A 13,209-nucleotide genomic window follows, 5' to 3' on the forward strand; every position below is an offset into this window, starting at 1 on the left:
TCCGTGGAGACGTCACGTCCGGCGAGCGGGCCGCGCATTGGCTTCTAAAGCGGAGGCGGGAAAAGGGAGCCGAGCCCGATCACAGAGAGAGCGCCCCAACTCCTAGAGTATCTACATAATATAGAGATAGGGAGACGGGAAAAGAGGGCGGGGGGAAATTCCCCTTTTCCCCGCCCGGCGGCCATCTTGGGGTGGGAATGGCGGACTTTTGTCTCCTGTGCGCCGGGCGAATGACACTCTTCCATTGTGTGCTTTAGGGTCCGAGGCCTTTTCTTCTAGGGCTGGAGGAAGGCAGAGGAGGAGGTGGAGGAAGGGGGCGGTGGCGAGGGGACTATGAGCGGAAGGCTCCCTCCTCTTCACTGCCATCAGGTTTTTGCAGCAGCGGCAAACGTTGAGAGTTCCCTCATCCACACTACGTTAAGTGACCATCGCACCCTTCCATTGTTCCTCCTATACATTTTCAGCTAGCAGGAATTGTTTTTGCCACCTCCCCACAGTCTGGCTTTTAAATATTATGACCGAATTGTCCTCACCCCATTCCTTCCCCCGTCCTTGTTTGGCGAGCCTCGCTTCCTCATAAACGTAAGTATACTTAGGATTTTAGCGGTAAACACAGGGCATCTCAGCAGAGGATTACTTCTCACCGCCATCAAATAAAAACTTTAAATTGTTTCACGCGGAGTTGACGTGCAAGAATACGATACACGGATGTGGAAATGCCGTTCAGCTTTTTGGGTAAACACATAAGAGCGGACCACTGAACAGTTAGGACTATTAGGCGTAAGCAACTCTTAACGCTTTCTTAAATACAGCCTGCGTTTATGAAGGCATGATCCATTCCAGCGAGTGTTGGGCACACATAGAGAACACTGAGAACTGCTGCCCGATTAAACTATGCCAATAGATTTTTATTAATTTGCACTACATGAACTGTGTGCCCACCCATAAACAAGTCCAAATCAGGCAATAGCCCACCACCTCATTAAATTTGTTTTTCAAGGAACAACAAACTTAATCCCTATGGTATTTAAAATACTGTAATCCTAACAAACAAAATGCAGTTCTTGCAACTACTAAAACGTAGTGTAGCATAGTGGTGTTCTATAGGTGTTTAGCTGCAACTTTAAAATGTACCTGGAAAGGGCAGTAACTCTTTGCTAAGTATGCACATGTGCAGCATGTATTAAAACAATTGTTAAGTACCGTATATTCCCTATTAATTCTGTAGTGTGGGGCTTTCCTCCATTGCCCTTCAGCATATTGCTAAACAGAACCAAAATGGAGTTAGGGGTTAAGAATCTCAAAAAAGCTGGTACTATTCTGAAATGAGAAACTAGTCTTTTATAAAATGAATATCAGTTTAAGCAAAGGCTCTACTATACATACACAACAGTCCCCATTAAATGGGATGCAGGGAACCGATGTATTTGTATATAAAGTTTTTTAAATACATATGTATATATAGCTTCGATGCAATTGAGCATTAATGTTCTAGGCAGGGTATAATTTCAACTAGCTATGAATACAAAACAGAATGCACACAAGTATCTGGAAATAAGTTGAAAACTTGTTCTTAAAAATATAATTAACACAACCTTCTATGACTATCTGAATTTTATACAGAAAAGTTATTTTTCCTCATTACTTTAAATTGGGAATGGCTAACTATGACTACTAGTCATGTTGGCTCTGGTTAGATAAAGAACTGGGAGTTCAAAATCGGGACGGTTACTATTCCCACACCCCCTTCCAGTCATATTTTCTACACCAATGAATCACCGCATCCATCATCACCGCATGCCTTAACTTAGCCAATGCCAAGTTTTCCCAACTGAAATTTTCACCCAGTATTTAGTATCATAATAGGTATTTATGGAGATTAGTTTGATCTTGACAATTCGTTGCACATAATTAGTGACAGATCACAATGTCTAGCAAGTATCTACACTTCTTGTATGCAAAGCTTTCCCCCTTTTGGTTTTGTTAAATGTTTTTCCTTAAACAGAAATGCAATGATCAAAGATACTTCTGTAATTTTGGTACTGTTTCAGATTGATGCGTTCCTACTCTCACCTCCAGCATTAGGAAGCTGTGGTGCTGAAGTGAAAGTGTGCCAAAAACCATGAAGACACAGATTCTTTCATATCCGAAGCTGATAACTGGTGGGGAGAGAGAAACCTGTATGCTTGGGTGGTGGCACTGGTACAATGTCTATGAATGGCTTGAGGTTAATGCCCACCAAACACAGAAGATAAAGATCCCCTTCACCCCACCACAATATTACAATATGTACTCTGCCTTCCGATCTCACAAGACCTGGAAATGACTACAGTATATTATAACCCACTATATCAGCAGTAGTGAAAAAAAGACCATAATAAATGCCACCAAACAGATGTACTTGAAATAAGAATTCAATAGGGAATTGCAAGTTGAAAGACTAAATCTTTACTTGGCATGTTGGAGTCACTGAGTTTTCACAGCAACTTATTTTACAGTAAAAATACTGAGGTGGGACCAGCACTGAACTTTGGAATCAAGTGTTAAATACAAAAACGACTTTAACAAGAAATTTACTCCCTCTCATGACCACTGGAGACCACCATCCTCTCCTTGCAAAAGCAGTCACACCGGTTGGCTTTAGCACAGACGAAGAAGAGTCAGCACACAGGAGATGGGGAATATACAGTTTACAAGCCCATACGGAGGCAGAGTGGAGAGAGACCTGAGAGAACAGAATCCCTCCCCTTAGGAAGGGCAATCAGCACCAACTCTTTTGCTAGGGGCCTGCAGCCAGACACCTGCTCCTCTACCCGTCTTGGCTTCTGCAGCCCCAAGACTAGGTTCCAGCTGCAACAGGAAGCAGACATTTACAGCTCTAGACACATTTCTATTTTATTACTGCCAAGGTGAAAAAGCCATCTTGGCCCAACAGGCAACCAGTAAAATTTTTCCCAAAAATAACTCGGTACAAAACAGATCTGTCTCAGAATTTAAAAAAAAGAGAGAGAAAGAAAACTTTACATGAGTTTGAAACCTATTCCAGAACATAAAAGTAAAACAAATTCCATTCTTGATATTAGTAGCCGCTGCCGCCATCCACCCTTCTTCTCCCACTGGGGAACATGGAATGAGATGTCCGCAGTCCTTCCCATGCACAAGATGCGCCAACAGCTTTAACTGGTGTCCATCTAAGAGAAAGAAAACAGTTTTAGTTGGCTGCCACCAGCTAAGTACCAAGACAAGAAATCCAGATGGTCAAGGGCACTTCCCCAAGCAGCACAGTACAACCAGAACCTGTGCGGTACTGTTGAACCATAACAAAATGCTTTTAAATAGCTTTTCGCTGCATCATTAATTTCTGCGCATGTAGGCAAAGTTATTTAGCCAAGAACATACATCTTTATACCTCAGTGCTGAGGAAAATAATTCTCTAACTTTCACTAACAGCAGAAAGCGAATAGAATTCACAACAGCCTTTCCCAACTGGTGCCCTCCAGATGTTTTGGACTACAACTACCAGCAGCCCCAACCAGCACGGCCAACAATCAAGGATGATGAGACACTTAGTCCAGCAACATGTGAAGTGCAGCAGTTTGGGGAAGGCTGCAAACATGGCATGTACATAAATCTCCACTCAAAACTGCAAGCAGTTACAGAATACTAGAGAAAGCTTAAAATCTGCATCCAAGTTGTATTTTGTACTCAGGAAACAGATGGCAGAATCACAATTAGCTGGCCTCTTCTATTAACTAGCATGTACTTTACAGTCCTGCATATTTAAATTTAGGTTTGGTTCTAGGATTGTGCAGCATGACTATGAAACATGCCTAGAGCATGACAGCTGATATAGCACAGCAGAACGTGATACACTCCACAACCACAGGCTGTGTCCTATCAAAGATACCAAATCGAGTGAGTCACCAAATTCACCAGACTGAGTAGCACTCCACAAGAATCATAGTTTGCTACACTGTAGGAACTGACTCCACAGTTACGCAGCTAATTCTTGCGCACACAGGAGGGAACACATGGAAATCACTTGGAAACTAAACAAAAAAACTACAGACTGCTCTGCTTTAGTGCTGTGCTAGCTCCAAATGTCTTACTTTATGTGAAGTTGCATTTTTTCTCACAGATGACTAATGCATGTATGCCAGGCTCTGCCATCAGGCTCACCTCCCTCTCCCCACTGCCATCCACCATCCCTCAACTATTACTTACCCTGGCATTGTAAGCATCCAACTGTGCATCCAATTCTTCTGCAGAGAGCTGCTGTTTGGAACTCCTGCCAGCACCTCTACCTCTGCCCCTGTTGCCACGGCTGCCTCGTCTGCTGCCACCGCCAAAGCCACCTGAACCACCACGGTTTCTGGTCATGCCTCCTCTATTTACACTAAAAGCAAAAGATAAGACTGAATTACAGCAACCTACAAATAGAAACTGCATTACAGTAACCCACTGAAATAAATTTCAATCTACACCCTTCACAAAGAACTTCGTAGAGAAGCAGAGTATGGTAATGTTAACATAACTACAATTTAAAAATCATGCTCCATGTTGTAAAATGACAGTGGGAAGTCCATCTATTATTTAATCTCTGGGAATCAAAAGTACAAATGAACAGGGTCTGCACTAAAATTGGAGACATCCATATAGGTTATTAATCAATGTGAAACATCAAAAGACAAATCTCCTACCTCTGTATTGGTCTCCTCTGTGTATCTATCTGTGATGTAACCAGCTGGATGTTCATGGGACGTCCTAGGAAAAATAAAAAGAACAAGTGTTTACGGCAACCTTGTAAGCAAGTTCATAAAAATTGCTGACCTGCAAAAAATATATCGGTCTGCTGACCCGAGAGTGAGGCAGGATAGAATTTTTCATCCTTCCTTCACCTGCCTACTCACTTACCAGCATAAAATTCCATGCACTTGGTCAGCATGTTATTGTCGCGTATGTGTATGAGCAGAGTTCTCATTCATACCTTCTCCCACCCACTGAGTAAATAGCTAGGTGAACATAAAATACATACCATCCAGGGGAACTCCGTTGTACTGTTTCATAGCCTTCAGTGCATCTGCCTTTCTCTCAAAATGGACATCTGCTGTACCTAGACTACGCCCAGAACGGTCATAGTGCACTGCTGCCTTCTTCAATGTCCCAAATTCTGCAAAAAGCTCCTAGAAAGCGAGAAAGCAACATCTCACATATGCTAGGACACAGTAAGAGATTCTTGCAAAATATTAATAATAGATGGGCCAAAGAATAGAACAGCAGACCTTTCTGTTCTCCATGACATTTTGCTTTTTATTGTAGCCTCATCGGAAGCAGTAACAAAGTCTAAACTGCATTTAATTCCTTATTTTATAATTACATTTATATTCCACCTTTCCACTGAGGACAAAGGGAGCACGTGTATTTCTCTTCCTCCCCGTTTTATCATCACACATCAACTTATGAGGTAGGTTAGGCTGAGACAGTGACTGGTCCAAAGTCATCCAGTGCGCTTCGTAGCAGAGTGGGAACCTGGTCCCCCAGGTCCTTGCCCAAGCACTATACCTACACTGGCCATATCTCTGCACTACGTCTCAGCTAATACATTAGGATATCCTTAGTTCAAATATAAAACAAAGTACAAAAACATTAAAGTTTCCTATACTTATATCTCCAAATTTCCTATAAAGAAAAAAATAGTTTTGCACCAGTACCTCAGATAGGATGCGAAGGAAATTTGAAAGACAGTATACAGACCTGGATAATATGGCTAGAACAAATGCCATGAAATAAGCTTTTTAAAAGGCTCATTGGATTGAGGTCTCCTGTCAATCAAGAATTTCAAGAGGCACCTTTCTCTTCTTAAGACAGTGTCCACATGACTTCAATTTCATAAATGCTTTTATATGTACTCAAAACAGGAGCACCAGAATATGCTAACTGAAGCTGCATGCCATCCCAAACTATGGGGGGGGGCGGTTTAAGGACAATTACTTATTGTCCCGTAACTGCTCTTTTCTAGAAACCTACTGTTGAAAAAGGGTGGGGAAATGTAGTAATGGGTCAGGGAAAAGTTAACACATTACACAAGGGAAATCTAGAACAGCAATAGGAAACTGCAACGTGAGTAAAATAAGCGACCAGCTACAACTATCCACTCCTCTTGGCTCCCTCTTATTAAAGACAAGGAAAAAGTACCTGTATATCTGCATCCGATACTCCAAAATCCAGATTAGAGACGAGCAGCTTGCCGCCTGTCTCGACACCAGCCCCGGCACCGAAGCCACTCTCGAAGAGATCGTGTTGCCACTTTTCAGGGAGTTGCTTTGGCTGCGACGAGAGAGAAAACCCGATCAGTACAACGTAGCGCCCCACATAAACGGCGGCCCCATTGTTCTGCATTTCTACTCAACCCGGAGGCGGAGCGGGGAAAACCCCTTCATTTCCTCGCCCCGCTTGCCGTCAACAAGCGCTCCGAACTGGGCCTAGGCGCGCCGGGACCCAGAAGCAACTCCTCCCGCCCAACCCTCTTATCTCCGCGTGGGGGAGACCCCCCTCGACGCTCCCCGAAAGAGACAGAACAAGTCCCGAGTCGCCAGGTTCCCCAAGAAAGTTCACAAAACAAGCGGCCGGAGCCCAGTTCCACCCCGGCTAAAGGGGGGGCTCCGTCCGCGCCCGCTCGCCCAGGGACCTACCCGGCTGTAGGGCGCAGGCCTGTTCCTGCCGCCTCCCCGGGACAGGGCGCCTCTGTTCCGGACGGGGCCGCCCCCGCCTGCCCGCCCAGCTCCGCCTCGCCCGGCTCCGCCGCCTCGACCCGCAGCTCCCCTTCCGCGGCCTCGGCCGCCGCCGGCTCGGCCGCCGCCGCCCCGCTGGCTCCGGTTCAGCTTGATAATGTCGTCCAGAGACATATCCATTTTGTCGCCCATGATGGCGGCTCCCTCCGGCTCCCGGGGCCTACACTTCCGGCCGCGCTACACCGGGGGCCGGATGCGGATGAGGCGAGGAGGACGCGAAAGCCGAGCGAGACGAGGAGGAGGAGGAGGGTGGGGGCGGGGAGAGAGAGAAAGAGCGCGCACGTGCAGTCTCGGCTGGGCGAAAGAAAGAAGAGGTAGCAGCAGGCGCCGTTGTCGCGCGAGGCTTTATGGGAGCTGGGCCCGCAAAGAAACATGGGAAGTCCCGTCAAGGGGCGGGACTTCCGGTACAAGGGGAGGTGAGCTTGGGCGCGGCGGTTGGAGGTGCGACGGAGGGTTCCGTTGAGTTGGGTTTTTATCCTTGCTACCCCAGAGTCTGGCTGTTCTCCTCCTCGTACCGCTTTGCAGAGGGTTGGACTAGATGACCTTTGGGGTTCCCCACCTATCAATGCTCCCTTGCTGCCCATTAATTGGTTCCCAAGCCTTCTAAATACTCCCCTTCTGTGAGCTCGACCCCTTGGTCTGCACCGCCAACTGAAACGGAACTTGTGTATTTGCATTTGCTCGCATTAATACTTTGCTTCTATCTCTACTTTCTGGTCTTTCTGTCGTTTCCTTGACTGCTGAAAGTTAAGACGGTATTCTCTTTGGAGCGGGTACTTTTATGTCTTGTTCCTCTCTCTTGCTTATGTTGCTTCTTTAGAACCTCATAAAGTGGTGACAGTGGTGCAATATTTTTATTTAGATTGTTAGAAGAATTCTGAGAATAAATCTTCATAAATGCACAAGGTAAACACACATATAAGTATATAAACCACATGTCTGAAATAGTACAGGAGAGCAATTCCTGAGGCCATGTTGACTCTTAATAACCCCAACTATTTCCTCTGCAGAAGGAAATAAATTGGAGAAGCGTTTGCCAGGAGTTCTTTTTGCTTACAAACCCTGTATTGACGGCACATTTGTGTATGAATAGGGTGGGCCTGTGAACTAGATGCAAAAACCAAAGTACTAACCATTTCAAAAGAATGGCAAGATTGCCCAGGTAATGCAATCAGTAAAACATCAGATATCCTGGCAATCAGTAAAACCGTCACATATCCTGAAGAGAAGCCACACCCTCAAATTTCTGTGGTAGACAACCTCTTTATGTGATGTGTGTTTGATGCTTTTAGAGTAGTCTTTTGCTAAGAGATTGGGCAATGTCTATTTAAAGGGGCTTGCACACCTTTGTTCTGGGCCTCACCACCTTGAAAGGAGAGGGGAACTGGTGCAACAGAAAAATAAAGATCTGCCAACCCCCAAATTTTTCTACAACAGAACTAAAGACAATGCCACAAAACTATTTGCTACAGATTGGATGTTAGGAGAATGGGAGAGGGGACCAAAAATATATTCAGGGGCATATTTTACTGGCCTGTTAGTTGTAGTAACTAAGGTAAAGTGAGGTAAGTAAAGGAAAATGTAGTCCTTTTAACAGTGCTGGAGATGTTATGTTTTTCTCTTTGCCTTTCAAAGAACTCAGGTGCTCCATTTATTTATTTCTATTGTTTAATATCCTTAACTAATTAAGTTAAAATAACTTCTTTTCCTCTCCCCATTTTGTTTGTTAGCTTAATATCTAGCCTCAGAAAGAGTAATGGTGAACTCAAAAGCTCCCTTTCCCTATTTGATGTTTTAGAATGTACTAGTAAAGATACTCCTGCTGCTTTTGGACAAACACGTTTACCTGCAAATTTTGTCTGCTATAAAGCAATGACAAAATATCAGATCTAATCGTCTGCAGTCACCTGAACTGCTGCCCCCAAATCTTATGCCTAATAGACCTGTCTTAGTTTGGGACTTCACTAAAGGGAAATGGCAAGTAAAAGTAACATTTATGTAGCCATCTGCATTGTTGTGCTCATATCTGTAATAGCTCAGCCTTTCCTATAGTGGAGTTTTAAGATAACAGTACAGCATACAACTGATAAGACGGGACACCTAAGAATTGTCCTAGCACTCTTGTAAACTGAGAAAGTGGCCAAATGTTCTTATCTTGCTGTTCCCTATCTGTAAATTTGACATACTATCGAGTCTTCTTCATAGTGTGAGGTAGTCAAGGTATTTGAGAGAAATTGTGCAAAACCTCTTAACATCTTTAGAGAAATGTGAAGATTGTACAGTTCTGAAGATCACAGTCTTTTAATCTTGGAAGATCTGCAGAAACAGAAAATGTCTTACTTCTTCCCTCAGGTGTTATCTTAAGTTTTGTATATAGTCTGGACACAATGAAAGTGAAAATCAAGAGCTGGCATGGCGTTGCCTCTTGGCTCTGGGTTGCCAATGATGAGAACTGTGGCATTTGCCGGATGGCCTTTAATGGCTGCTGCCCAGACTGTGAGTATCAGTTCACTGGGATTTTCCTTAACCTTTGTGCACCATCTTCTCCCAACTTTGCTCTAATGGAACCTATGTTTTGCAGGTAAAGTGCCTGGAGATGACTGTCCCCTAGTGTGGGGCCAGTGTTCCCACTGCTTCCACATGCATTGCATTCTCAAATGGCTTAACTCCCAGCAAGTCCAGCAACACTGTCCAATGTGTCGACAGGAATGGAAGTTCAAAGAGTGACACTGGCAAGATTTCTTCCTCTCCCCAACACCTCTTTGGCTTTTGTGGACTGATTCCCCCCCCCTCCCTTCCCCAAGCTTGGCGAGCTTGCTACTTTACAATGCCACACTTACCTACATCCTCCCCAGAGCTGCTGAAGAGAGAGGTGGATGTGGGAACACAGCTACTACATGTTACAATATCCTATGTTATTTCCTCTGTTTGTGCGGTGATCACAAGGTCTCTACAATGTATGAAGTATAAAGCTATGCTGTTTGGAAGGTTAGAATATCAGACAGGCAAATGTCATGAGAGATTTGTGCTATTTTACAACATCTGAACCACCTCGTTAATGTTTATGTCTGTGTCTTGGTGAATTGCCTTGGTAATGCGCATGAGGTGCTTGCAAATGAGGCCTGATTTCAGGGAGCTGCTTTGCTCAGCTGCACGAAAGGTTAAGAAAGCTGTTCTAAATCTTCTTGTTAAACTTATACCCCAACTATTGTAGTCTCTTTAAAATTATTTGTAATTTATTTGTAATTATTGTTTAACAATAAGAACAGCAAACATCACCAACTATTGCATTCTGAGGCGTGAAGCAGTTAACCGCTTTTCTGTTCCTTACAAGTAGCACTTATATATGAACAAGGATTCTTGGTTTCCTGTTGCTATGTAGCCCCACTGATATCAGTATAGTTTGGTCCAGGATCTAAGCTTTTGAGTGTAAATAGTGTTAGAGATTGGGGGTTGCTCTAGGCTTGTGTCCTCGTCTTACTACACATTTGGCCTGCAGTACGATAATATGTTTGTTCCCAAAAGGCTGTAATACCAGATCTTTCTGATTGCCAAGCGCTTGCCCACAGTGAGTTACCATTTGTACATGGGATGGTTCCAGTAAATTTTGTGAGTCATTCCTTTAATGTTCTTGCCTCCTCCTTTCATCCACATGGGGGTTCTTCAAGAGTGCAGTTTTCTTATCTGTGGCCAATGCAGTGAGGTGATCGGATGTGACCTGTGGGGAAGGGGGGATGTCCTCATTCTTCTTAAAAGCTTAACTAAAATTACTTTTAATGGGAAAAATACTCTTGCACTAGCTTAGCTGTGTAGCCACACAGCCTACAGACCAGCTGTTTGTGATGCTTCATCTTGGCTGTCGGGTGCCCAGTCCTTTCTGCTGTGTATGCTACCCCCGCCTGCAATGTGTAATTGGCGCCCCTTTATGGCACCCAAATGAGAAGGTGGTGTTAGTAAACGGTTCCAATCTGTGACCTTTTGAACACAGAGCATGGTATTGCTAACAAAATGGTAAGCTTACTCTCCTAAAGGGAAAATTTCCAGAGGCAAAAAGGCTACCTCTCAGCGCCCCCAAAGCCCTCCCCAGCTTTGAGAGATGTGTCCTTTCAAAGCAACCCTGCTCCAAAGCAGTGATAGACTCTTAACAACTAAAAAAGGCCACAGAATTTCACTTCAGTTAACATATGTTCTACCTCAGTGTTTCTAAAACACAATGAGGCCCCACTTTTACACCCAAAAAAGTTTATTCTAGGGTGCGACAGGGTGAGAAGTGCCTGCCTGAAGTATAGCCTGCCCTTTGCTTTTTCTCATGAGTCACTGTTTTGTATCTGTTTTGCAGATACGCCTGCAATTTATGCAGGGGTTATGTTCTGGGGATCGCTCCTAAAGGCAAAGTCATATAGTCACAGTGTGTTGGGTTCAGTGGCAGGTGGAACTGCCAGATATTTTTCTTGAGAGATATTTCCCCCTTTTTGTTTTTATTATTGCCAAGTGCGTAGACCTGAATGGAAACAAGTTAAATGTGTGTAAGTTGTGGGCTTACTCTGCTAGATGAGGGCTAGCGCACAGCTGCAACTCATGCAGAGGCACAGTGGGCAACAGAAACCTCTGAGAATTCTCCCATATGTGAGGGAATGATCAAGCTACATCCAAATGCAGAGATGTTGCAGAATTTCCTATCGCCAGCAGTGGCTGGAAGGAAGCAATGCAAGAGCAGAGATGCCAATGTCACCCTCCTGTTTATTATTTAGACTCTGGAATATCTTAATTTATTTCTCATTATATCAAATTTGGTGATTACCGTTCAGCCTGTTTATATAGTTACTACAAAAGCAAGAGTTACAGGATTATTCTGTCTAAAATTCTTCACTTTGTTCTCGGTCCCCCAAGAGTTCTGCAATGGGGCTGGTTGACTCCTTAGCTCCAGCTACTGTGGCCAGGGGTCAGGGATGATCAGAGTTGTAGGCCAGTGATACCTGGAGGACTACATTCTGTTTACCTGTTTTAAAGTATTTCACACTTAATGCTTTGTTGCAGGAAAGCCTTGGCAACTTGAAATTTGCTCTTTGTCCAATATATCAACTGAGGTGCCAAGTATGGTTCATGCTGTCATTTCAATCTGCAGAAAGCGTTGGCGTTGTTACAAAGTATGTGTCTGAACCCAAATGCATGTCCAGCACTCACATGGATACACAAGAGGTTTAGGGTCTTTTGCTAGAATTATGACCTGTGTCTGTATGAATATGTGTTTTCTCCTAACCCCTTGCCCACAAAAAGTTTGTACACAAAAGACTTAAAGAAACCTCGGTTTATTGTTATATGAAATGAAAGTGACAGAAAATATATACCGTATTTTTCACTCTATAAGACGCACCAGACCACAAGACGCACCTAGTTTTTGGAGGAGGAAAACAAGAAAAAAATATTTTGAATCTCAGAAGCCAGAACAGCAGGAGGGATCGCTGTGCAGTGAAAGCAGCAATCCCCCTTGCTGTTCTGGCTTCTGTGATAGCTGCACAGCCTGCATTCGCTCCATAAGACGCACACAAATTTCCCCTTACTTTTTAGGAGGGAAAAAGAGAGTCTTACAGAGCAAAAAATACGGTAGATCTTGCTTCAGACAGCAAAATTACAAATTAAGCAGGCAGCAAATTCTACAATACATACATACCTTGATCTAAAGAGTGAAAGAATCCCCAACGTTTCTCAAAATCCTTTAGAAAGTGATTGTGACAGTTTTCCCACAGAACCCACACTAATAGTCAGGAAATGGAGGAGGAAGGATATGCCTGTCCTTAAGGGAAAGTGAGTGTGGGTTCCTTGAGAGTACTAAGTTCCTTGTCTGAGCTTGGAGAGCTAACTAACCATTGAAGACCCAAGATTTTTGCACTAATTTTAGGCTATGCATTCTAATAGAGAAGGGGGAAAGGCTTTGAGATGAGCAATTCCTATACTTCCAATCCTTCTATAATTTCTTCCCAGATTTTCCTGCCTCTTTCTCATTTTGTTTATACTGCTTAATGTAACACTGGAAGAATATAATCCTAGTAAGCAATGACTAAACTAGTTACCCTTGTTTGCTTCCTGTCTTACAGTTAATCTTATCATTTTATCTGTGCCACACCCATTCTTTAGCAGGTGTTGATTAGATTTTACTGGGGTGGCGCTGTGGGTTAAACCACAGTCCAATTAGAATTTAGATAGCACCATGGTTCTCACCTTTTCAAACCAATCTGTAAAAAAAAATTCTAAAAAGGGCACTTGTCCAAATTAGTCAATTTAACTCTATAAGGGATCATTCCTGCTAAATCAAGGCGTATATACCTTCGTGTATCTGGTGTTTTCATGGATCCTGAAGCTTCTCCTTGGTAAAATGAGTTTTAACACATTTCAAAATGGGTAGGGAAGGTTGGTAGAG

General features: G+C 43.7%; 2 protein-coding genes and 1 long non-coding RNA gene across 6 annotated transcripts; 2 read left to right on the plus strand and 1 right to left on the minus strand.

Moving 5' to 3' along the window:
• The first annotated feature begins 54 nt into the window (after window positions 1-54).
• Window positions 55-4,799, plus strand: LOC310700852. The gene is made up of 2 exons (XR_014522873.1): window positions 55-582; window positions 2,052-4,799. It is a non-coding gene; the product is annotated as an uncharacterized lncRNA (long non-coding RNA).
• Window positions 2,426-6,923, minus strand: ALYREF (Aly/REF export factor; the record flags this gene model as incomplete). 2 transcript variants are annotated; one of them, XM_083490799.1, is made up of 6 exons in its annotated part: window positions 2,426-3,191; window positions 4,225-4,396; window positions 4,701-4,764; window positions 5,036-5,183; window positions 6,196-6,327; window positions 6,693-6,923. In XM_083490799.1, 6 exons carry the CDS (start codon window positions 6,921-6,923, stop codon window positions 3,177-3,179), a joined length of 762 nt encoding a protein of 253 aa, XP_083346925.1. In that variant the 3' UTR covers window positions 2,426-3,176. The 2 variants fall into 2 exon arrangements, with proteins under 2 accessions (XP_083346925.1, XP_083346926.1); XM_083490800.1 differs by lacking the exon at window positions 2,426-3,191 and having other exon boundaries at window positions 4,195-4,396.
• ANAPC11 (anaphase promoting complex subunit 11) lies at window positions 6,889-10,417 on the plus strand (the record flags this gene model as incomplete). 3 transcript variants are annotated; one of them, XM_083490802.1, is made up of 3 exons in its annotated part: window positions 6,889-7,207; window positions 9,144-9,287; window positions 9,373-10,417. In XM_083490802.1, the coding sequence occupies 3 exons, from the start codon at window positions 6,889-6,891 to the stop codon at window positions 9,516-9,518; spliced, it is 609 nt and encodes a 202-aa protein (XP_083346928.1). In that variant the 3' UTR covers window positions 9,519-10,417. The 3 variants fall into 3 exon arrangements, with proteins under 3 accessions (XP_083346928.1, XP_083346929.1, XP_083346930.1); XM_083490803.1 differs by having other exon boundaries at window positions 7,041-7,232; XM_083490804.1 differs by lacking the exon at window positions 6,889-7,207 and adding an exon at window positions 7,560-7,697.
• Between the last annotated feature and the right edge of the window lie 2,792 nt (window positions 10,418-13,209).

The sequence above is a fragment of the Podarcis liolepis genome (assembly GCF_965112155.1).
Source record: "Podarcis liolepis genome assembly, chromosome: 2".
Lineage (NCBI taxonomy): Eukaryota > Metazoa > Chordata > Lepidosauria > Squamata > Lacertidae > Podarcis > Podarcis liolepis.